This window comes from Gigantopelta aegis, chromosome 11 (assembly GCF_016097555.1).
Source record: "Gigantopelta aegis isolate Gae_Host chromosome 11, Gae_host_genome, whole genome shotgun sequence".
NCBI classification, from domain to species: Eukaryota; Metazoa; Mollusca; class Gastropoda; order Neomphalida; family Peltospiridae; genus Gigantopelta; species Gigantopelta aegis.
Genome location: NC_054709.1, coordinates 23,367,166 through 23,392,739, shown reverse-complemented (window position 1 = coordinate 23,392,739; position 25,574 = coordinate 23,367,166). Strand labels below are relative to the sequence as shown.

The following is a 25,574-nucleotide window of genomic DNA, read 5'->3' as shown; positions in this document are numbered from 1 at the left end:
CTCGTCGCAAGCTTGCGGAAAGGTTGCAAAAAGGTTCCAAATACTAGCTTAAACTGAATAAGCTTGCAGGAAGCTCGTCGCAAGCTTGTGGCAAGGTTGTAAAAAGGTTCCAAATACTAGCTCGAAACGCGGTAGTTACTACCTTGCCACAAGGTTGTTAACAGCTATTTATTAAGCTTGCAATTTTTGTTTGGGGTGTAACCTTTTAAACAGACTGGAATGAATACTTGAGATAAAAAGTGGATTAAAAGTGCTTAGAATAAAATATATATTATTTCTCCTTAAAAATAAAGAATTCATGACCTATCTGGAATGCTGTCAAACAAGATAAAGTTGCTTGTGAAGTTCAAAGCATATTGTGCATCATTTGTGGCCCATCAATTTCAAGCCTTGGCGTTTATTTTTAAATATCAAATCTCTCACTTACTAGGCAGGTCCCTGCATGTACACAAACATGCAGACACAGGCACATGTGCAGGGTGTGTGTGTGTCTAGACTGGCGAGTGAACTTTATAGGCCATCGAGCAAGAGAGGTTTTGACCCCCAAAACCCTCTCCCTGCTCAGGTGTCTGAGAGAAGACATGGACAAAAGATGCGTGCACACACACACACACGTACATTATATACTGAGAGGAAGAAAGAAGGGAACACTTGATAACAGAGTTAACTTCGTGACACTATGGATGAAGGTTTTGATTGCAGATATTGTTTCCGGTCAGTGTTGGTGTGATCCTTATTTCTTTCCATCCGTAACTATATATAAATGCAGGCTGACACAACACAGACACAGACACATATACACAAAGACAATTATACAACTAACCAACGAAGAGTATTAAAAAACTTAAAAGATAATTTCTTCAAAATAGTAAATACATTTAATTAGGTGTTGGCAAAAATATGTTTTTCATGCACCATATTTGTTAAGTTACTATAGTTAAAAAACATCAGTGTACATAAGCCTCACTTGTCAATATTTAGTTTTTGATGGAAGCTTGTTTTATTGCATAGTCATTCCATGGTTTCTCATAGGTAAGTATTTACCAGTAACAAGAACTCCGACTTTGAATCTCAATGATGTACATGTATGGGGCCCGTTCAACTATTAAGTAATGCAAAATGTGTTATTTTTAATACCCCCTGTAATACTTCCATGTAATTTATGCAACACTAAGGCCACTCATCCCACTAAAATTATGTAATGTTTGTCAATAACCCCCATGCATTTCCTGATGTAAATTTCACTTTAATTCTTATATCATCAGTCCATTCCATTTTCCCACAAATTTTGTTTTTTTTTAATAATTTCTATTTGGTTTGACATAAGAAGAAAAGTAAGTGTTTTAGAAATAAAAAAATCCAATTTTTGCACAGATTTGTGAACCCTCCCAGAGTCCGCGGGAGACTCCCGGTATTGGATCAAGTCTCCCGACCACCTTCCCAGGAAAACGTTTCTCACAGGTAATCCTTAGTTACCAAGCATTAAAAACATTCAAGCTACAGTGGCTGTGTATTGACAATTTAGAAATCAATTGGCTCGGAAATAATGAACTTGTAGTAAATTCCATACTATGCCTAGTATAAAAAAGATGTTTCATCTGAGAATGTATATAGGTGCATGTAGTTTTGTTTCTGTTCCTTTTGTTTCAGCAATAAATACTAGACAGAAGATCGTTTTTCAAAGAACTAAATAGCAAAAACTGGCTGAAATCTATACTTTATAAATAAAAATAATAAAATCATTTTAAAAATGTTACTAACTCCTGACAAAATACTGCCCTTCCTCCCCATATGGCACAACTTTCCCTAACACATCCCATGATACTGATACCCTCTCCCCCCCCCCCCCCGAGAATTATGTAATTGTTGAATGACCACATGTTTGAAAGACACTCGACTAATGTATACAGAGTGATATTACAATAATGCGTTAATGGACTTGGTCATTCAATGGACTTGGTCATTCAATGAATGATTGAATGTTTAATGACACATTCCAGCACATCAGCTATTGGGTGCCGGCAAAATGTATACATCTTGGTTAGAATATCAATGTATTTACATCTTGGTTAGAATATCAATGTATTTACATCCATTTGGGTCCTAATGTTCCACTCAAGACAGAACTTTGTTCAAGTTTCTGGCTAGAATGAGAAATAGCCTAATAGGCCCACTGACGTGGAATTTGTTTTTTTTTAACGACACCACTAGAGTACATTGATGTCAAACATTTGGTAATTCTGACATATAGTCTTAAGAGGAAACCTGCCACATTTTTTCATTAGTAGCAAGGGATCTTTTATATGCACCATCACACAGGCAGGATAGCACACACCATGACCTTTGATAAACCAATCGTGGTACAATGGCTGGAATGAGAAACAGTCATACACAGATGGGGATTGATCCTAGACAGATCCTAGCGAGCATTTTACCACTGGGCTATGTCCCGGTCCTTTGTTAAGATCAAGACTTTGTGGTATCAGAAAAAACTAAATTCTTTTGCCTGTACCTCTCAACATGATACAGAACCTGTGTGAAATATTAATAATAATCATAAAATAATAATAATATGGTTTTTTCCCTTCTTTGTGAGGGTTTTATCATATTATACACTCCATGTGACTATAATGTAAAGAATTATAATTTCATAAAAGAAACTAAGATTTAATCAGACATACCATGCAATGTTAAACGGGGACTAAGTTCCATTAAATACACAATACATATACCACAACATGCATGTACCTGTACAGTCATACACATAAATTGTGTTCACACTTACACAACTTAAACTGGTTTAACTACATGTACACTGTTTTAGCTAAACCACTTTTGGTTGGAAATGACGAGCGTTCACACATGTAATAGCTATACTACATTTGTATACTCAGGCGGAAGTATAGTTATCTGCATTTGTATACTCAGGCGGAAGTATAGTTATCTGCATTTGTATACTCAGGCGGAAGTATAGTTATCTGCATTTGTATACTCAGGCGGAAGTATAGTTATCTGCATTTGCACAAAACAACACTGGACTAGAGTTTGTGAGGCTGTTGCTTATTTTGATTGTGATGACACGGTCACTTCCCAATTATACTAGTTTAACTAAAACAGTTTGCCTTCACACTTACAGTATTAACTGTTTTAGTTATACCAGTTTAACTAAACCACATACCGAAGTGTTTTAGCTATACCGGTTTACATGTAGGTTTACATGTAGCTGTACCGGTATAGTGAAAAGATCGCGTTCTCACCTACATTTTAAACTGGTTTAGTTATACCAGTTTTGTTAAAACGAGTTTAAAGTACAAGGGTGAATGCAGATATAAATAAATTCATTACACAGAGAATAAAAGATCCCCACAACAAAATAAGCACTGTAAGGGTTTTTTCACAAGTCATCTTATATTGACTTATTGTACCAATATCAGTAATATACATGTATATATATATATACACATGCACGTGCCGGTAATATACATGTATATATATACACATGCACGTGCCGGTAATATACATGTATATATATATACACATGCACATGCCGGTAATATACATGTATATATATATACACATGCACGTGCCAGTAATATACATGTATATACACATGCACGTGCCGGTAATATACATGTATATATATACACATGCACGTGCCAGTAATATACATGTATATATATATATACACACGCATGTGCCAGTAATATACATGTGTATATATACACATATACACACGCACGTGCCAGTAATATACATGTATATATATATATACACATGCACGTGCCAGTAATATACATGTATATATATATACACATGCATGTGCCAAAAACACCAAATGTCAGTACCAAATCGGATTAAAATGGACATTATCTCGCAACTGAAGTAAAAAATAAATCAAGTGAATTAAAAAAATAAAAAAATAAAAATTGGGGTGTGTAGGTTGGGATAATAGGCAGTAACGAAAACTGAAACTTACATATATGTAAATACTGATTATTTGAAACATGCAATTCATAATAAAAACATTTAAATTACTCTTTTTTTTTTTTTTTTTACATAACTGTAAATAAACATGCATATCATAAAACAATTTAATATTACCGAAAACACACTTGTACATGTATACAGGGAATACACATTAAATTAATGTAATTATTAAATTTCAGTATAAAAAACAAAGTATATAGCTGTACAAAAAATTTAAATGATGCATACAATAAATGAAAAACAAAACAAAAGAAACCTGAATACATAATTAATGTTTAAACCGTTTAAATAAAAACATGTACCATGTCGACTGCAACCAAAAACTGGTTCTGCCACATTATAACTCATCCCAATACAAAAACATACATTCATAAACTCTAGTAAACATTTTATACACCAATAGCTCATTTGCATAATTATCTGATATTCTCTCAAGTCCTGTAAATGATTATAAAGTTTTAATACAAACATAAACTCACAATTAATTACTTTAAAGAATAATGCCAGATTATTTTTGCGAGTACGGTATATGCTCACTGACAGTTCACTGTCACAGTTTTCATATAATTTTAGAAACTACATGTAGCAAAATATAGTATACTGTGGTTTTCAGACACGTCTTAAAGGGTTATTCTCAAATTAGCATTATGATAAGCAGGGCTAGCTCTGGGCGAGATGAACATTTCATCAAATTACCTCTTCGAACTTAAAACATTACAGAAACCCAGTTATTTTCCAGCAAAATATCATTTATTATATGAAATTATTTTGCAAAATTCACCAATTGATTTAAAAATTTGAGTGCCAGAGCTAGCGTTGCATCAATAAGCAAATTTTGTTCTTGTAAAATATAAAGATTATACCTTGAATTTATAAATTGAAAGACAAATAACTGGCGACTATTTTAATGGCTGTGTGATGAAGATTTTCTGTGTACGTTATTACTTTCAGCCAGTTTAATATTCTTAAGGAAAAGAACTCTTTCTGGTGAGTGACATTCTTGAGTTAATTATGCTAAAATTACAAACATGTATATGAAGGATTGATTAACTAGAAATTAATTATCATAAATTCATGTTAAATGAAAAAAAAAATTATACTTACATGTACAACTTTGAGAATGGAACTTTAATGGCTAACAATTGCATAAAAAATTATTCGTCACCTACAGATTTTGTTTGCATGATCAATTGCTTTACAATTTTGTTTTAAAATATAATTATTAATGAATTAAAGAGCATATCAAATGGAGTGTATGCAAGTGAACAACTCAGTGTGTCCACATCTCCTTTATTTAAAAGAATCTCCTTTATTTCAAAGAATCTCCTTTATTTCATGATTCTGCTAGATTTCCTTTATTTACTCCTCTTTTTTTAAAACAAATCTCCTTTTTTGGAAAAAAGGAGATTGTCTGCATTTTTATTGACTTATTTCCTCACAATTGAGTGTGTAATTGTATTCAAATGACTTTTATACTTTCAAATTGAGCTCCTTCTGCAACAAAACACTGGTTTATAAGGGTGTATTGTCTATTTTCCCATTCATGTCCCATTCATTAATAGCTTTAGTTACATTATTGATATTAATGAACCAATTATTAGACTACACCAGCAAGTGCAAATATAACACAATTTATTTTTCTTCCAATTTTAAAATTAGCTTTACATTAGTCCATTTATAATTCATTGCAGGGTGTATACTACCAAATCAAATCCCATAGACGACAACAGTAACATATCATATGTGGCTAAAACTCCTACCTGCAGCGTATCAATCAACATAAACGCCACGGATATAAATACTACCACCCCTCACACTTAAAGTGAATCAGAAAAAATTGGGGGTCAAGCTGCTTGTTTCTGAGATAACAGGTAGCGTCTATGACTATCCTAGATCCGCACAAAATTCGAGTACTTTTTTTTACAGGTACCCCATACATGTTTCAAGCACAAGGCTACTTGACACATTGGTACTAGATGAAATAAAATTGCATCTTTTTTTTACCCAGATGAAACTATTATTTCTTACAACCAACACACTCACATTTATAACCAATCACAGGACTTGTGGTGTTCACTTCTCTATGAAAAGTTCGGTACACCTCTTTGACACCTCTTTGACCCAGCCGGAAATTATTTGGTTTAGTACTACCTGCAGACTCATGTAGCATCATAATACTAGGCTTTCAATAAGTAGTGTAAATATTAAGTAGTCACATAGGAAAATAAGATAATTATCATTATATACTATGTTGTACATGTAATTCACTTGCTGGTGTACATTGGATACATTGTCTGCTTCTATGATAAAAGGTAATACTATAATGTACTGTGTAGCATATAGGTGTTAATGAAGTACATGTAGGTGAGGATGGAATGGCTATGATGGGTAAAGGAAGAGGCCATTCATTAAAATAAAAAAGCTATTAAATATCCGACTTGTAGTATGTTATGTTATTTAGAGAATAACTAACGAGCTACGAGGAATTATGAATTATCTGTCCCAAGTGAATGAATGTTGTAAACCCGAGCCTTTGGAGAGGGTTTTCCACCATCATTCACAAGGGACTTACATGTACGAACAAGAAAAAAATCGATACTGCTCTGTAACTAAAAATTGCTTTGTCATGAACTCATGAATGGAAACATTATATGAATGAAAGTGAAGTTCTGGCCATGGCAAGCAACCAACCAAATGTCGTGATTTTTAAGCCAGCCAATCAGTGGCTGTAGAAGCAATCTGCACACTGTGCAGAGATCGAAAAAATATTATCCCGTATATTTGAGCTCATATGGGTAATAAAATTTATTACAACATCTTGTTAAAATCTTATAGATTGTGGACAGATTTCTTCAGGGCAAACCTTGAAATGTTGACTAGATGCTGTCAGAATGCATCTCAGGTCACTTGTTTTTTTTCAAAAAATTTGACAGACAAAAAGGGGGGGGGGGTGGGGGGGGGGGGGGGGGGGGGGGGAACCATGATTCAAGGGGGACTTTGCAAAGCCAAGTTGCTAGGACCTTCAGAGTCCATCCATCAACTATTGGACGACTTGTTGAACGTCATCAACAGACCGGGAGTGTCCGTGATCGACCTCGACCTGGTCAACATCCCGTTACGACCCCACGCCAAGATCGGCAGATTCGGCGACACCACCTCTGTGACCAGTTCAGAACTGTGATGATGACAGCAAGCAACACGATAGGATGTCATGGAAGGACTATCCATCCGATGACGGTCATCCGTCGACTCAGAATGGCTGGACTCAGATGCAGACACCCGTACAACGGTAACATCATGACACCGCGACATCGTGCTGCGAGACTAGTTTACTCTCCAGAATGGTAATCATCCACCAGCCTTTTACCGGAGCATTGTTTTCTCAGATGAGTCCCGTTTCTCTGTCTCCTTTGCCGACGGAAGAGCATGTGCGTACAGGAGACTCCATTAATGGTACGCCGACGGATGTGTGAGGGAACGTGATCAGTTTGGCGGCAGTTGTCTGATGGTATGGGGGGAAATCAACTGTGATTTCAGGAGTGATCTCATCATTGTCCACTATGCCTTTACAGCCCAGTGTTATGTCGACGTTATTCTAAGACCAGTTCTCAAGCCACTTTTGCGCTGTCACTGAAGACCAGGAGGTCCCCTTCTGTTTCAACAAGCCAATGCCCATCCACATACTGCAAGAATTACCCAGGCATTCCTGCAACAAGCCGGTATCACCGTTATGAACTGGCCCGCCGTTTCACCTGATTTGAACCCAAATGATCATGTGGGATGAGTTAGGACGTCGTGTATATCACCACCAGCCACCACCGCATATCGTCGCTGAGCTTGCACAGGCCTTGCAGGAGGAGTGGAGGAACATTCCTGTGGCTTATTTGAGATGTTTGTGCCAATCCTTTCCCCGTCGTCTTCACGCATGCTCACGGGCCAATGGTGGACACACCAGATACTGACCCTGATATGGGGGGGTTTGAACTTTTCGATTACGAATGCAACTTGATTACTGATGATAACTGGCCATGTTTCCATGTGAATGTATCTTATGAATACCAGTCATTAATGTCATATTACATTATCCATCAATTCATTAATAGTTTGTCGTTATTTGCAATGAAAAGTTGTTTTTGTGTTTTCATTGTGTGTCAGTATATATAGGTATGTAAATTGCTCTCCAGAAGTACAAAGTGAACAAGAAATGTATTAATAATAAAATTACATATCACAAATACAAGTATACATGCATATACATACATGGACATTAAAACATAGTATTAATGAATTAAGTACTAAAACTGATTAGTGCAATGTTTGTCTCAGTTTGTGCAGCAACTTCCTGAACATCTGAACAAACAAGGAAAAGACTATTTGTTTAATGACACCTCAACACATTTTAAAGAAAGTTTTTTTGTATATAACAACACCACCAGAGCACATTGATTTTGACAAGTACACATAATCTTCAGAGTCTGACATTTTTTCATTGGCAGCAAGGGGTTTTATATGCACGGGAGAGCACACACCTTTGATATACCAGTTGTATTCAGTTTGCGGATGATTTTTTTTGTTCATACCCCGATAAATATAAAAGAAATAACAGTTAAATGTATATGTAAACTTTCAAACCTAAACCACTCCATTAACTGCTACAGGGTAGAAAATTAACATGAAAACCATGGTTGCCAGCAGGGCCAGTTGAAAAATAATCTTACTGGTCCTTCTCAAATTTAACTAGCCCTCCAATTCTCACATTGAAAGTTAACTGCGCATTCAAATTCAAAACTTGAATGTTCTTTGTTAAATAATCCAATAGCCGATGATTAAGTAATAAATGTTCACCAGTGGTGTCATTAAACAAAACAAACTTGTTAAATAATAAGCATGTGCTCACCATATATACTAGTAGTAAACTGATAATAAATAAATGAATAAAGTGAAAATGCATATAAAAACATGTGATTAAAGTGAAGACTAAAGGCTAGAACAGCCAATGTATGCTGCTTGACTTGCATTGTCTGTGAAGTAAAACATAATGCAGTATTATGTACGAATAGACCAAAGGTAGAACTGCGCATGCTACATGTATAGTAAACTCTTCTTGGAGTGGCAGTCCTCTTTGAGGTGATCAAAAAATCAGTAAAGAATTTCCATGGATCCATGGAAACATCCACTATTTTGCCAAATGCCCTGATCATGTATTACTTTTTTTTTATCATATTACAAAGGATAAAAGCGTACAGATCTATTCTTATTTCATATTCCATTTCTTCTGCTGCCAGACCTGTAGTTCGCGCCAGCACAGACGCAGTGTGTTTTGTTACATTCGATTCAGTTTCAGTGCGTTTCTTTTTTAACTGGCACCATACTCATCATCCACTGAAATCGATGGTTGCCTAATGGACTATTTTTGTAAAATTCTTAGTCACCCTTAACCAACTGCTAATATTCAACCCTGCTGCTATACTGATAGTTTATACAGCTGCTATGCTGTGACTTTTATACTGTTCCACTGACATTATAAGTAAAGTGGGAATTTATATTGCTACAATGTATACTACGACTTTATACTGCTTCACCAAGACTATACTGCTCTAGTATGACTTTATACTGCTGTTAATTTATACAGATATACTTATACCGTGACTTTATTATTTATGCTGCTCCATCATGTTCTAAATAAAGTTTGTTTTGTGTAACAACACCACTAGAGCACACTGATTTATTAATCAATGGCTATTGAATATCAAATATTTGGTAATTTTGACATTTAGTCTTAGAGAGGAATCCCACTACATTTTTCCATCAGTAGCAAGGGGTCTTTTATAAGAATAGCACATACCATGGTCTTTGATACACCAAATGTGGTGCACTGGCTGGAACTAGGAATAGGCCAATGTGCCCACCGATGGGAATCAATCCCAATCGGACCGCACATCAAGCAACTGCTTTACCACTTGGCTATGTCCCACCCCTCATGTTCTGAATGTTCACAGTTACACTTCATACTGCATGTCAAACCAACAGAAAATCATGGCCTTTGACAGTCTTACGCTAAAAAGCCTTTAAAACAGGTTTCTGAAGTGTTATCGTCAACAAGTGCTGGGGTGTCATTAAACAAGCATTTTCTCTTTGCTTCTTAACACCCACTAGTGTCAAAATAAATACAATCAAAACATGATATCATATTAAACATGGTGAATAAATAGACATGTACACAAGACATTTACACCCCCCCCCCCCCAATATTAGGCCTACATAAGCTTTCAGAAACACTACTGCACCTACATATGGTCTCAATAACTACCTTTCTTCTGGCCTTTGTTCCTCCGCTAGTTAGGAGCATCACACTGACTTGATTAACACTAAGCAGTCTTAAATGTAGACAAAACGTTTGTTCGGTTTAACGAGCACATTGATTTATTAATGTCATAACATATGATAATCCATGAATAAATATGACTATATTATTTTGTGATTTCCAAAGATCTTCAATATTCACAAGTATCCTGAATGTTTTCATAACGATACTTTTAGATTTGTAGTTACATGTAGCATTCTATGTATTGGGTGCGACTCCGAAGAAACATTTGCATTTGAGTGTCCTTATCTGAGAGGTTCCGTCTCACTAATCCACTAAAGTGCTTCAGTTAGACTTCAGATAACAACTACCTGTGAACAAGACACATGGAATGCAGTATTTGACAACCTTTCTTGTGGCGGTATTGAACGACACATGGATGTTAACACATCAGTATACCGTGGCCCCAAATACAGATCCTAACAAATGTGGCCCCTCATAAAAGTGTTAATATCTGTGGCCCCATATGCCAATCTGGCCCAGAAACACACATAAGGTTTAGATTATCATAATCCACTATGAAATCTTTCTCCATTTATCTGTTGGCCAAATTGTCACTCATAATGGTCATGTCTATTACTCACAAGGAATCCTCTTATTACTGACAAGAATCCATTTTGTTCTCACAAAGATCCTGTTTTTCATAAGAAGCTTGTCTGTTGTTCATAATGATCCTGTTACTAATGGAGATCCCTTGCTATTCCTAAAGATACTCTTATTCACAAGGATCCTGCTCCTTACCGACAGGAATACTGTCCATTGTTTGCAAGGATCTTATCTGTTGTTTGTAAGAATTGTCTGTTATTCAATTGGATCCGGAATGTTAGTCACAAAGATACAGTGTTATTCACATAGATCCCATTTGTTATTCAAAAGAATATGGTCTGTTATTGACAAGGATCTTGTTATTGACAAGAATATGCTCCATAATTCACAAACATCTTGTCAGTTATTTACAAGAATGTAGTCAGACGAAAGACTTCTTTCTGTTATTCACATGGATACTGTGTTATTCACAAGCATACTGTTGATCATCATAAGAATCCTGTCTGTTAATCACAAAAATATTGTCTGTGATACACAAGGATACTGTTCTTTATTCACATGGATATTGTGTTATTCACAAGGATACTGATCGTTATTAACAATGAACAAGAATATTGAACGTTACAAAGATAACACCAGTTATTCATAATATTTTCTGCTATTCATTAGGATCCACTGTGATTTACAAGGATATTATCTGTTATTCGCAAGGATCTTGTCTATTATTTGGAATGATCCTGTGTGTTAATCATAAGGATACTGTTATTCACAAAAATACCATCTGTTATTTACAAGGATGTCGTGTTATTCCCTAGGATCTTGTTATTTGCAAAGATCCTATCTGTTATAAATAAGGATAGTGTTATTCACAAAGCTACCGTCTGTTATTCACTGTGATTTATAATGATGTCTGTTATTTGCAAGGATCCTGTCTGTTATTCATAAGGATACTGTTATTCTCAAAGATACTGTCTGTTATTCACCGATTTACAAAGATGTCTTCTGCTAACTGCAAGGATCCTGTCTGTAAATAACAGTATCTCTATGAATAACAAACAGTCTGTTATTCATAAGGACACTGTTATTGACAAAGCTAATGTCTGTTATTCACAGTGATTTACAAGGATGTTGTCTGTTATTCACAAGGATCCAGTTTGTCCTTACGAAGTGTCTGTTTACTGCTGTCCCATGTAGCAGTGTCACTTTGAAAACAGTTCCTTGTAGTTGAGCAGCATGAGCTCGATGACTTTCTGTTCGAACTTGGCGGCAAGCAGGCTGATCATGGGGTCGGTCTCGAGCGGCCGCATCAGCGTGGGCGCGAACACGATCGCCAGGTTCTCCGCACTCATCATCGTCTTCTCTTTGTTCTCTGCAACCCTGCAATATTATGGAATATTTGTTTGATGATATCTCAGGACATTTCTTTTTAAAAATATGATTGCTATTTGGTATCTAATATATGATTATGAGAGAGAGAAAGAGAGAGGCAGAGAGAGAGAAAGAGACAGAGAAAGACAGATGGAGAGACAGATAGAAAGACAGACAGACAGACAGACATAGAGAGACAGACAGAGAGCGTGAGAGAGACAGAGAGAGAGAGACAGAGAGACAGACAGAGAGAGAGAGGAAGAGACAGAGAAAGACAGATGGAGAGACAGATAGAAAGACGGACAGACAGACAGAGAGAGAGAGAAATAGGCAGAGAGACAGACAGAGAGAGTGTGAGAGAGACAGATAGAGAGAGAGAGAGAGAGAAGGGAGATACGGAGAAACAGGGGGAGCGAGAGAGAGGCAGATGAAGAGACAAAGATAGATGGAGAGATATAGAGAGAGAGAGACAGAGAGACAGACAAACAGAGAGAGACGGGGGGGGGGGGGGGGGGGGGGGGGGGGGGGGAGAGGAGAGAAAGAAAGAGATATGAGGGTTATGGGAGCCAGAAAACCCAGTTGTCACATAATATGCTCTTTCATATATTATATTATGGACTTTCTATTGACATTGACACACAACAGCCGATCTATATTTTTGTGCTGGGGTGTTGTTAAACATACATTCATTCATTCTATGGACAGGAGAGTACATACCATGGTCTTTAATGTACCAGATGCGCACTGAAACCTCCCCCTGCCCAAATGACAATGAGAAAACTAAACAGCCTGGAAAAGCAAACTGGTCTGATATTGAGGTGAATGGCCTGTGTTTGCGGAACTCACCTAACCAGGTGACACAGAAGGTACTTCAATGTTTGGTAATGAGCAGGTGCCATCTTGCTACAGATGTCTTTTACGAGCTTCACTTTCTGAGGGGTTTCAAGATCGTCACGCTCTGAAAGGACAACAAAAACAGAAACATCTACTTACTGGTTTACTGCAATAACACGATCCACCATTGGTATGAATGCCACTCACACATCTCTAGTTTTGTGTAATGGAGTCATGAAATCAAGGGCCATAACTCTGACAAAACTTCATGAAAGTCAAACTTACCTGTAGCAGGTACATGGTGGAGCTATACACAAAATGTCAGCTCAATATCTCGAGGCATTGTGAAAGAAAGGTCCAGAAAACTGTATGTAGGACAGACTGATGGACAGACAGACAGACATAATGAGTGTGATGAAAACTGTATGTAGGACAGACTGATGGACAGACAGACAGACATAATGAGTGTGATGAAACCTATAATCCCCTCCAGTTGGACAAGAAGGGGTCTAATAATATGGTCATAATATGTTACAAAAAATAAAATGGGTTACCAGAAAATGTGTTCATGTATCCTGTAAGTGGGCCATGAAAATATTCCATTTCAAATTGATGTACGTTCAACACGGTTACTTCCAGTTGTTGATACACCAGTTTCGGTTACAGCATGATTCACTTTGAACTCAGTCTATTTACAGGTCTGTGTGGCTGTATTTCTTGGTGTGTCAACAATCACACATTCTTACAGCATCAAGTTGAACTTTGTACATGTAGACTAGCAATGGTTTACACTTATTTATAGCATCATTAAAATTATAGAATAATGATTAGTTTTCATCTATGGCATTATGAAGCATATAAAATATTCATGCATTTATTTATAGCATCAAGACGAAGATTGTACTTATAAAAACAAATCCCAGTTCCCATTCATTTCTATCCTTTGAATTCCATCTTATTTCTTGCCCATCTGGCAGCTCCTATCTTAAACTTGTGCTGTCTACACCCACATCCCAGTCCTTGTCTCTCCAACCACAAATGCTTGTACAATAAAGATTTGAACTTGTTTGCAACATTATGAAGCTTCTATGGTTCTATGGTTTAACTATTTACAATTACTTTTAGCAACAAGAACCTTGTAGCTTACACATCAACAAGCTTGAAGACTTGTGACTCTTACTTGTAGCATTAACAAGCTTGTAAACGTATGACTGTTATTTACTTATAGCATCAACAAGCTTCAAAACTTGTGACTGTTACTTATAGCATCAAAAAGCTAGTAGAATTGTAACTGTTACTTATAGCATCAAGCAGCAGCTTGTAGACTTGTGACTGTTACTTACTTATAGCATCAAGCAGCAGCTTGTAGATTTGTGACTGTTACTTATAGCACCAAGCAGCATGTTGTAGACTTGTGATTGTTACTTACTTATAGCATCAAGCAGCAGCTTGTAGACTTGTGACTGTTACTTACTTATAGCACCAAGCAGCAGCTTGTAGACTTGTGACTGTTACTTACTTATAGCACCAAGCAGCAGCTTGTAGACTTGTGACTGTTACTTACTTATAGCACCAAGCAGCAGCTTGTAGACTTGTGACTGTTACTTACTTATGGCACCAAGCAGCAGCTTGTAGACTTGTGACTGTTACTTATAGCACCAAGCAGCAGCTTGTAGACTTGTGGCTGTTACTTACTTATAGCACCAAGCAGCAGCTTGTAGACTTGTGACTGTTACTTACTTATAGCATCAAGCAGCAGCTTGTAGACTTGTGACTGTTACTTGTAGCATCAAGCAGCAGCTTGTAGACTTGTGACTGTTACTTATAGCACCAAGCAGCAGCTTGTAGACTTGTGGCTGTTACTTACTTATAGCATCAAGCAGCAGCTTGTAGACTTGTGACTGTTACTTACTTATAGCACCAAGCAGCAGCTTGTAGACTTGTGACTGTTACTTACTTATAGCATCAAGCAGCAGCTTGTAGATTTGTGACTGTTACTTATAGCATCAAGCAGCAGCTTGTAGACTTGTGATTGTTACTTACTTATAGCATCAAGCAGCAGCTTGTAGATTTGTGACTGTTACTTACTTATAGCACCAAGCAGCAGCTTGTAGACTTGTGACTGTTACTTACTTATAGCATCAAGCAGCAGCTTGTAGATTTGTGACTGTTACTTATAGCACCAAGCAGCAGGTTGTAGACTTGTGATTGTTACTTACTTATAGCATCAAGCAGCAGATTGTAGACTTGTGACTGTTAGTTACTTATAGCATCAAGCAGCAGCTTGTAGACTTGTGACTGTTACTTACTTATAGCATCAAGCAGCAGCTTGTAGACATCAAATGAAACCAGTGGAATGGGAAGCAGTCGGAAGTATAACTTCAGTGCACTCGTGATTGTGTTGATATCGTCATATTTGTTTGCACTGATATCTGCATTATCAACATCTAGAAACATAACACAAATGTTATCAACATCTAGAAATATAAAACAAACATGTTATTAACAACAATAAATATAAAACAAATGTTATCAGTATATCAAGACAAGACAAGACAAAACAAGACAAGACAAGACAAGACAATTTTTATTCAGTATAAAGGCCAAAGGTCCATAATACAGTCAGAAACTGTTATACATGTTTGCGCATGTGTACTGTTTGCACAGTATACTATAGGTATATATTTAAATATTTAAGTATTTCTAAGTTTTTGCACATTATAAAGATAAAGACATACATTGAATAATACATCCAAATTTTCTGATGTCATAATATCTATAAAGGTTTGCAATGATTTTTTTTATAAATTTAGAAATATGGTGATCTCTTAGTACATTATAACGCTTACATCCAAGCAAAATATGGAGTTCATCCTCAATATATCTTAATCCATGATCCAGGCAATATGGACAGAGTCTTTTAGTGTAGGCTATGTTGTTATATCTTCCTTGGTCAACCGCAAGTCTAAAGTTACTACATCTAAATCTTGTATATATTACTTTAAGATAAACAGGGATTTCATAAGTGAGATAACGTTCTACATTTAACAATGACTTACAATGCTTCTAATAAAAAGTATCCGATAAATTAGTAACATAACTACACCAATTTTGCTGAAGATTATCAAACAATCGTTGTCTAAATTTGACTATAAACAATTTTACATCTCCAACATCTTGAGCTATCCAAACATAGCCAAATCCTGATCTAAAATGAATATTTTTAATATAAGTCACCCATGTGGTGCGTCCTGCTTCATCCAGTGTCTGTAGCATTGTATAACGTTGACTGGGAAGCCTGTTTACATTCAGTTCTAAAAGCCTACACCAATACTTAATAGCTTTGATAGTGTAAATAAGCCGTAAAGGAGCTCTACCACATTCACCTAAAGCCATAATATTACTGGTGTTTTTCATTAATTTTAAAAACCATTTACACATTTTAATCTGAACATCTTCAATAATTTTACAATAACAAGTACCCCATACTTCTGAACCATAACATAAAATTAGCATTACCACAGAATCAAATATCTTAAACAGATCTTTACAAGGAATATCACCAAATTTCTTTTGATACCTATATATTGCCATCATGGCTTTTTTACCGTGTGCTGCAAGACAAGTTTGGGTTTTAGTCCATATTAGTTTTGGTGTAAACATAATACCCAAATATCTATAATATGTGACAACCTCAATACTATTTCCATTAAAAAAAACTTTTTTCATAGTTCTTTAGAGGACCTTCATTTCTAAAAAACAATTACCTTGGTCTTTCTTAAATTCACAGTCATACCTGTAGTATTACAAAACACTTTTAATGCACTAATTTTCTTTTGTAGCTGTAAAGGAGTGTCAATATATCAATAAATATAAACAGACAGACAGACAGACAGACAGACAGACAGATGGAAAAACAGACATAGATACAAAAGGTTTACCTTTATCAAATGACATTCTGATTGATTCAACATCATCATGGAAACCTGCTATGCGATACAATCCTTCAGAGCTCATGCCTTTAAAATAAAAGGAGAATAATATACATGGTTGGAATGGGAAAACCCCAGCAAATCCTTCAAGGAGGCTTAATCCAACCCAAACTGCTCAGACAAGTGCTCCACTAACTGAGCTAGATCCTGCACCATGCTGGATAACCAATTCTGGATTAGCTTTTAATCTAATTTCTTAAAGTTAAAGTTTACAAGTATTAGTTTCTTTTTTGTTTAACGACACCACTAGAGCACATTGATTTATTAATCATCGACTATTGGATGTCAAACATTTGGTAATTTTGACTTGTAGTCTTCTGAGGAAACGTGCTACATATTTCTATTAGCAGCAAGGGATCTTCTATATGCACTTTTCCAGACAGGACAGCACATACCACAGTTAATGATATGGCATACCAGTTGTGGTACACTAGTGAGGATGGGAAAACCCCAATCAGAGAATGTGTGCAGTGAGGTGGTTCAATCCTATAATGCAAGCACCAGACAAGTGCTCCTCTGACTGAGCTAGATCCCACACCATGCCATGTAGTCAATTCCTGGTCAGCATTTAATCTGGCAAACATTCCATGATCTACAATTATAGTGTATGGGAACTGGTTGGAATTGCATCATCAGTCATCACTAACAAGTCAAGGGCCATAACTCTGTAAAAAATAGATATATCACCACAAAAGTCAAACTTGACCTGTAACAGTACATGATAAATCTATCTACAAAATTTCACCACAATATCTTGAGGCATTGCGAAAAACGTTTTAAAAACTATATGTGGGACAGATGGATGGACGGACAGACAGAAGGATGGAGATGGAACCTATAGTCCCCCTCTGATTTGACCGGTAGAAACTAACAATAGTATTGGGACTTGGTTGGAATTTCATTATTGATTATCAATAATAGAGTCCAACAAATCAATCATCTATCACTGGATCCTCACCAACACGGATTCAGATTTAAAAGTATTAAAATATACAATTTAAATCTGAAATATGGTAAAATAAACAATGCAAAACAAAGATAAAAATGTGGAAAACGAAACCGACAAGTTAAACCATGAATAAATCACTTGGTATGGATTAAAAAGAGCTAAAAGAAAAGCGAAGGAGAACGAAATGTTGGCAAGTTCAGACCAGTCCATGTAGGATTGGGGGAAATGCACTATGTTACCCAGAGGCTAGGATAAGATAAAAAGAAATTCCCTAATGAACCGTACTCACCTCTGCTTTCTATTTCCTTGATACACTTCTCCACGACGTGGGGTATTCCTGTCTTCTGAGCCTTGACCACCGTGGTGAGGTCAGCACCATAGATACGCTTCACGTACCGCATGTCGGGCATGCAGTCATTCGGAACCTTCTCGGAACACTTCTTGTGAGCTTCAAACCCACAGTCTACAAATTAAATATTTATTAACATTGCTTCTCCCTGTAAATCTCTCTGTCCAACAATAAAACAACTCACAATTTTTTGTTGTATGAAATAATAGTATCAGACTACCAACTGCCAGCACTAAGTTGGCCAACTTTCTACTGTTAACAACTTCTACAACTGTCCGGTTGTTAGTCTGAGTGTTTTTAAAAAGTGATTCTCACTGTATAACCTATTAGATGTTAATCTGAGCGCATCCATCATAAGTTAGAAGTTGGGGAAATTACAATGGAACCATCGAGTTGGTCAACTTCATTGTGACAGTTGACAGTCTGACCCTAGCATAAAATTTTGGGGGGACATCGTTGTTAGTCTAATTACCCTGATAAAAATGTACACAAGAACACTACATCACAATCAGTTTATGACTCTTTCACCAAGTTTATTTTCATTTTTACTTTCACACAGTGATGTGTGATCCAAACCTCAACATTTGATAAAAACTTTGACATTTGATACAAACCTTGACATTTGATATAAACCTTGACATGTGATACAAACCTTAACATTTGATACAAACCTTAACATTTGATGCAAACCTCAACATTTGATAAAAACTTTGACATTTGATACAAACCTTGACATGTGATACAAACCTTGACATTTGATACACACCTTGACATGTGATACAAACCTTGACATTTGATACAAACCTTGACATGTGATACAAACCTTGACATGTGATACAAACCTTGACATTTGACACCTTGAGCAATTAACCCCCACATGAAGTTAGCACAGAAGTCACACCAGTGAAGACCCATAAAATTCTGAAGCTGAAAAATACGAAGCAACAAGCATTCTGAGAGTACTGCAAAAGCAATACAATACTGGGCCCAACACATTTTCATATCTCAAGTTCAAACTCTGTCAAAAATGGGTAAATTGTCATGAAAGTCAAACCTGATCTGTAATAGTACATGATAAAGCTATACACAAACTTTTAGCTCAACAGCTCAAGGCAATGTGAAAACAATATCTGGAAATCTATATGTGGGACAGATGAATGGGATATATGGACAGACAGATACACAAACAGACAGTGATGAAATCTATAGTCCCCTCTGGTTGGACTGGTAGGGGACTAAAAAATATTAATTTATAAAATTCACATTCCCATATCTACTACCTGTCCTAGTTTACCTGTATCAAACTTTAGCCTCAAGAATACATAGTAACAAAAGTTTGTTTTGTTTAATGACACCACTAGAGCACAGGATTTATTAATCATCGGCTACTGGATGTCAAACCTTTGGTAACTTTAAGTTAAAGTCTTAGAGAGGAAACCCGCTACATTTTTCCATTAGTAGCAAGGGATCTTTTATATGCACCACACAGCCAGTGCACCACGACTGGTATACCAAAGGCCGTGGTATGTGCTACCCTGCCTGTGGGACGGTGCATATAAAAGATCCCTTGCTGCTAATGAATTTTTTTTAGTGGGTTTCCTCTATGACTGTGTCAAAATAACCATATGTTTGACATCTAATAGCCGATGATTAATAAATCAATGTGCTCTAGTGGTGTCGTTAAACAAAAAAAACAACAAAAAAAAAAACGTATATGCACCACCTCAAAGACAGGATAGCACATACCAGTCGTAGTGGCTACATAGTAACAAGACAATATACATGTTTTCAATTCTCTAATTACAACAAATTATGTTGCTATAATTACAGTATACATGTTTCAATAACTACTGTCAGGTGATATGTCCAATCCTGTCTGGTGGATGCTGCATATATAAAAGATCCCTTGCTAATCGGAAAGTGTAGCCCATTATGTGGTGGCAATGTGTTTTCTGTCTTATTTTCTGTGTGGTCCTTAACCATATGTTCGATGCCATATAAGGCCAGTATTTTTTAATTTTTAGGTTTACGAACAAGAACTTTTGTGCACAAAGGTAGGAGAAAGGAAAAAACCGAAGAAAAAACCCCTGTTTGGGGTGTATCAGTAGGGGTGATTTTTTTTTCTCACTGTTACCTTACGAAATGCGCCACAATAGACTAGAATGGTAACTTTTTTTTTTCTTTAGAGCTATTTGTGGAAGTCAGCGGCAAAAAAATAAATAATAAAAATGAAAAATACGCCTTTAAAAAAAAAAATATTTGAGCAAAATTTACGTCGGCGAATAATAAAAAAATACTGGCCTAACCGTAATTAAAATGAGTGATAAAAAATTACCTCCTTCCATGTTTCCAGTTACAGTACTAATGTAAATAGATTCAGTACCCATGTTTTAACTCTTTCAATATGTATGTTTTCATATCTACAGCAGGGCTTAAAATAGAGGCCTGCAAAAAGCAGTTCATTGTTTAAACCTAGCAGGTGAAACTAAAACTAAAAACAAAAATTGCAGGTAATTTTTTTTGCGAGACAGATGTAGGAAGGATTATAGCATCAGGGCCCGTGCTAGACTTTAACATAATGCTATTTGAATGGCATTGCCATGACGTTAAAGTCTAGACTTTAAGGTTTATAAGCACGGGGCCTGCTATTTAGCTTGTAACTCTGTTACATTTTAATTCTACAATGCTTAAAAATATATTTCAATGATCCAATATTCCACACACTATTCCAAACCCTTCCTTTACCATGTGCTGTCTTATTACTAGCAGGCCATATTTTTTCTTAGCATGCCATATTTCTTTTGCCCTGCTACTTTAGAAAAATATCAGCAGGCCATATTTTACCTCCTATTTCAAGCCCTGCTACAGTATTAAAGGCATATTATCTCGCCTTCACGTAAAATACTCAAATTTCATTGGTTATTTAACCTTTGAAAAAACACTTATACAACGCATGGGCGGAGTCAAATCTCTTATACCCCCACCTGTAACATTGGACTGTTGTTATTGTATTAATGCGCCATGCAAAAATTTGTCTGTAACTAAAACATGGCTGTTAAATGATTTGCCAACCACTCGAAAATGAAATTGAAGAAAAGCGAGCATTTTAATGTGGCGAAGCATTGTAACATTACAGCCAGTTTTGAATTTGAATGATGTCAGTATTCCAATGATGTCACTTTACATCTCCTAACACTAAACTGGGTACATGACATTGATACTGAAGGTTTTTTGTTTGAACATTATTAACGTACTTGGATGTGTTTGAAGAAAATCTTTAATTAAACATGTTGGTAAGATAAATTCATTGTAGAAGCATCACTAGGGATTTATGGATTCGTTAGAGCAAGAATGGTGGATGGCCATAGCAGTGTTCGAGATTAACGGTATCCCAGTATCCCGGAGATACCAGAATTTAATTTTGGATACCAGACTTCAAGAACCCAGTATCCCACCGGGATACCATATAAGGTTCTTGGATTTATTAATACTGCATTTTTATTTTTTGCTGAAACAGTGAAAGTCGTCATTTACTGGTGAAGTTAAGTAACAGTATTTTTGAGCTCTTACTCAGTCTAATGCCATGCCGTAACAATATCTCCCCCAACTCGTACCCAGTCTAATGCTGGGAACCGCTAAGTCGCTATTGTTTTTGTTGGATGTTTCCTCCCTTCAAATTTTATTTGAGATATTGATCGATTCCACATCTGCAGAAAATTGATACAGGTAGGTTTATCGCTAGTAATGTCAGAAACGCTTATTGATTACTGCTAAATATTAATTTATGTCAATATTACGCAAAAATAGATGCAGCAAATATTTTTGCCAATTCCGTTTAATTGCGAATTTCACGAATTCTGCGATTTTGATTGCGGTGTGGCAATAGATTGGGAAAGAGAACGGTGTCGTCCAAATTTGTTATGATGTTATTTATGAACTTCATTTAAGTGGGATACTAAATGCTCAGGTGGGATACCAGATTTTGAATTGTTAGTATCCAACTGGGATACTGCCCAAAACTTTTAATCTCGAACACTGCCATAGTTGTTTGTGAATCGTCAAGTGGGGATTTAAGCATGCCAGTCCCTGGCATCATAAATGTCCCCACCTATGCTTTAAAAGTTGATGGAATTGTGTTTTGTTATAACTGACCATGTGTTAAATATAGGAGATGAATCTATCGAGCTGTCACCCACCCTGATTGTTTTGGTTTTCTTGCATGGAAATTTTAATTATCATAATTAGGTTATTAGGAATATGTTATTCCCATGGACCTTTCTAATACTGACTATCTGTCTGCAAATCATAGGTTATTCCCGAGGACCCTTCTTATACTGACTATCTGTCTGGATATCATAGGTTATTCCCGAGGACCCTTCTAATACTGACTGTCTGTCTGGATATCATAGGTTATTCCCGAGGACCCTTCTTATACTGACTGTCTGTCTGGACATCATAGGTTATTCCCGAGGACCCTTCTTATACCGACTGTCTGTCTGGATATCATAGGTTATTTCCGAGGACCCTTCTTATACCGACTGTCTGTCTGGATATCATAGGTTATTCCCGAGGACCCTTCTTATACTGACCGTCTGTCTGCACATCATAGGTTATTCCGAGGACCCTTCTTATACTGACCGTCTGTCTGCACATCATAGGTTATTCCCGAGGACCCTTCTTATACTGACCGTCTGTCTGCACATCATAGGTTATTCCCGAGGACCCTTCTTATACTGATCGTCTGTCTGGAGATCATAGGTTATTCCCGAGGACCCTTCTTATACTGACTGTCTGTCTGGATATCATAGGTTATTCCCGAGGACCCTTCTTATACTGACTGTCTGTCTGGATATCATAGGTTATTCCCGAGGACCCTTCTTATACTGACTGTCTGTCTGCACATCATAGGTTATTCCCGAGGACCCTTCTTATACTGACTGTCTGTCTGGATATCATAGGTTATTCGTGTGGACCCTTCTAATACTGACTATCTGTCTGGACATAATAGGTTATTCGCGTGGACCCTTCTAATACTGACTATCTGTCTGGACATAATAGGTTATTCCTGAGGACCCTTCTTATACTGACTGACTGTCTGGATATCATAGGTTATTCCCGAGGACCCTTCTTATACTGACTGTCTGTCTGGATATCATAGGTTATTCCCGAGGACCCTTCTTATACTGACTATCTGTCTGCACATCATAGGTTATTCCCGAGGACCCTTCTTATACTGACTGTCTATCTGGAGATCATAGGTTATTCCCGAGGACCCTTCTTATACTGACTGTCTGTCTGGATATCATAGGTTATTCCCGAGGACCCTTCTTATACTGACTGTCTGTCTGGATATCATAGGTTATTTGTGTGGACCCTTCTAATACTGACTATCTGTCTGGACATAATAGGTTATTCGCGTGGACCCTTCTAATACTGACTATCTGTCTGGACATAATAGGTTATTCCCGAGGACCCTTCTTATACTGACTGAGTGTCTGAATATCATAGGTTATTCGCGTGGACCCTTCTAATACTGACTACATTTTTTGTATCTGTCTGGATACCATAGGTTATTCCCGAGGACCCTTCTTATACTGACTGTCTGTCTAGATATCATAGGTTATTCCCGAGGACCCTTCTTATACTGACCATCTGTCTGCACATCATAGGTTATTCCCGAGGACCCTTCTTATACTGACCGTCTGTCTGCACATCATAGGTTATTCTCGAGGACCCTTCTTATACTGACTGTCTGTCTGCACATCATAGGTTATTCCCGAGGACCCTTCTTATACTGACTGTCTGTCTGGATATCATAGGTTATTCCCGAGGACCCTTCTTATACTGACTGTCTGGATATCATAGGTTATTCCCGAGGACCCTTCTTATACTGACTATCTGTCTGCACATCATAGGTTATTCCCGAGGACCCTTCTTATACTGACTGTCTATCTGGAGATCATAGATTATTCCCGAGGACCCTTCTTATACTGACTGTCTGTCTGGATATCATAGGTTATTCCCGAGGACCCTTCTTATACTGACTGTCTGTCTGGATATCATAGGTTATTCGTGTGGACCCTTCTAATACTGACTATCTGTCTGGACATAATAGGTTATTCCCGAGGACCCTTCTTATACTGACTGACTGTCTGGATATCATAGGTTATTCGCGTGGACCCTTCTAATACTGACTACATGTATCTGTCTGGATATCATAGGTTATTCCCGAGGACCCTTCTTATACTGACTATCTGTCTGCACATCATAGGTTATTCCCGAGGACCCTTCTTATACTGACTGTCTGTCTGGATATCATAGGTTATTCACGTGGACCCTTCTAATACTGACTATCTGTCTGGACATAATAGGTTATTCACGTGGACCCTTCTAATACTGACTATCTGTCTGGACATAATAGGTTATTTCCGTGGACCTTTCTAATACTGACTATCTGTCTGGATATCATAGGTTATTCCCGAGGACCCTTCTAATACTGACTGTCTGTCTTGATATCATAGGTTATTTCCGTGGACCTTTCTAATACTGACTATCTGTTTGGATATCACAGGTTATTTCCATGGACCTTTCTAATACTGACTATCTGGCTGGACATAATAGGTTATTCCCGTGGACCTTTCTAATACTGACTATCTGTCTGGATATCATAGGTTATTTCCGTGGACATAATAGGTTATTCCCGTGGACCCTTCATATACATTTAATATGTTCCTAAACATATTTAATTCAACTATCTGCATAATATAACCACCATATCTCACTTTTTAATATTTTGTAAAAATAGTTAAATTATGTGGATGGTCCAATTAATAATTCTAAACTGAAAATTGCTGAGAGAATTTTTATCTATTGTGGTTCAATTTGGCTGATACAATAGTGAGGTTTTGTATCCCAAATTAATGTAATTTTCATTTATTAACAATTTTTTCGAAGAAATTAGGTCCTTAAATTCATGACAATATGCCTTTAATGTTTCTATAGTTATAGTTTTCATGTTTCTATAGTTCCAATTATAGTAAAGTTTTCATAGTTACTTTAAAACAGTGAGCTTTCTCTGTGTCCTTCCAGTCTGGTGGCAAGTCATCATCATCAAGGTCCTCTTCATCCTCTGGAACACACTCCTGAAACAAAGGGAGAGACAAAAGTGGAATGAATGAATGAATG

General features: G+C 36.7%; 1 protein-coding gene across 2 annotated transcripts in view; it reads right to left on the bottom strand.

Annotated features, from left to right (window-relative positions):
- Positions 1-9,844: 9,844 nt before the first annotated feature.
- LOC121385286 (N-chimaerin-like) overlaps positions 9,845-25,574 on the bottom strand; it is a 51,837-nt gene continuing 36,107 nt past the window's right edge. For both annotated transcript variants that reach the window (XM_041515906.1, XM_041515905.1), the window contains 7 exons: positions 25,445-25,531; positions 19,232-19,316; positions 18,330-18,503; positions 17,041-17,118; positions 15,409-15,546; positions 13,112-13,223; positions 9,845-12,274 (listed from right to left, as the gene is read on the bottom strand). In XM_041515906.1, coding sequence (XP_041371840.1) covers positions 12,097-12,274; positions 13,112-13,223; positions 15,409-15,546; positions 17,041-17,118; positions 18,330-18,503; positions 19,232-19,316; positions 25,445-25,531 — 852 coding nt within the window. In that variant the 3' untranslated portion in view covers positions 9,845-12,096. The remainder of the gene's footprint in view (positions 12,275-13,111; positions 13,224-15,408; positions 15,547-17,040; positions 17,119-18,329; positions 18,504-19,231; positions 19,317-25,444; positions 25,532-25,574) is intronic.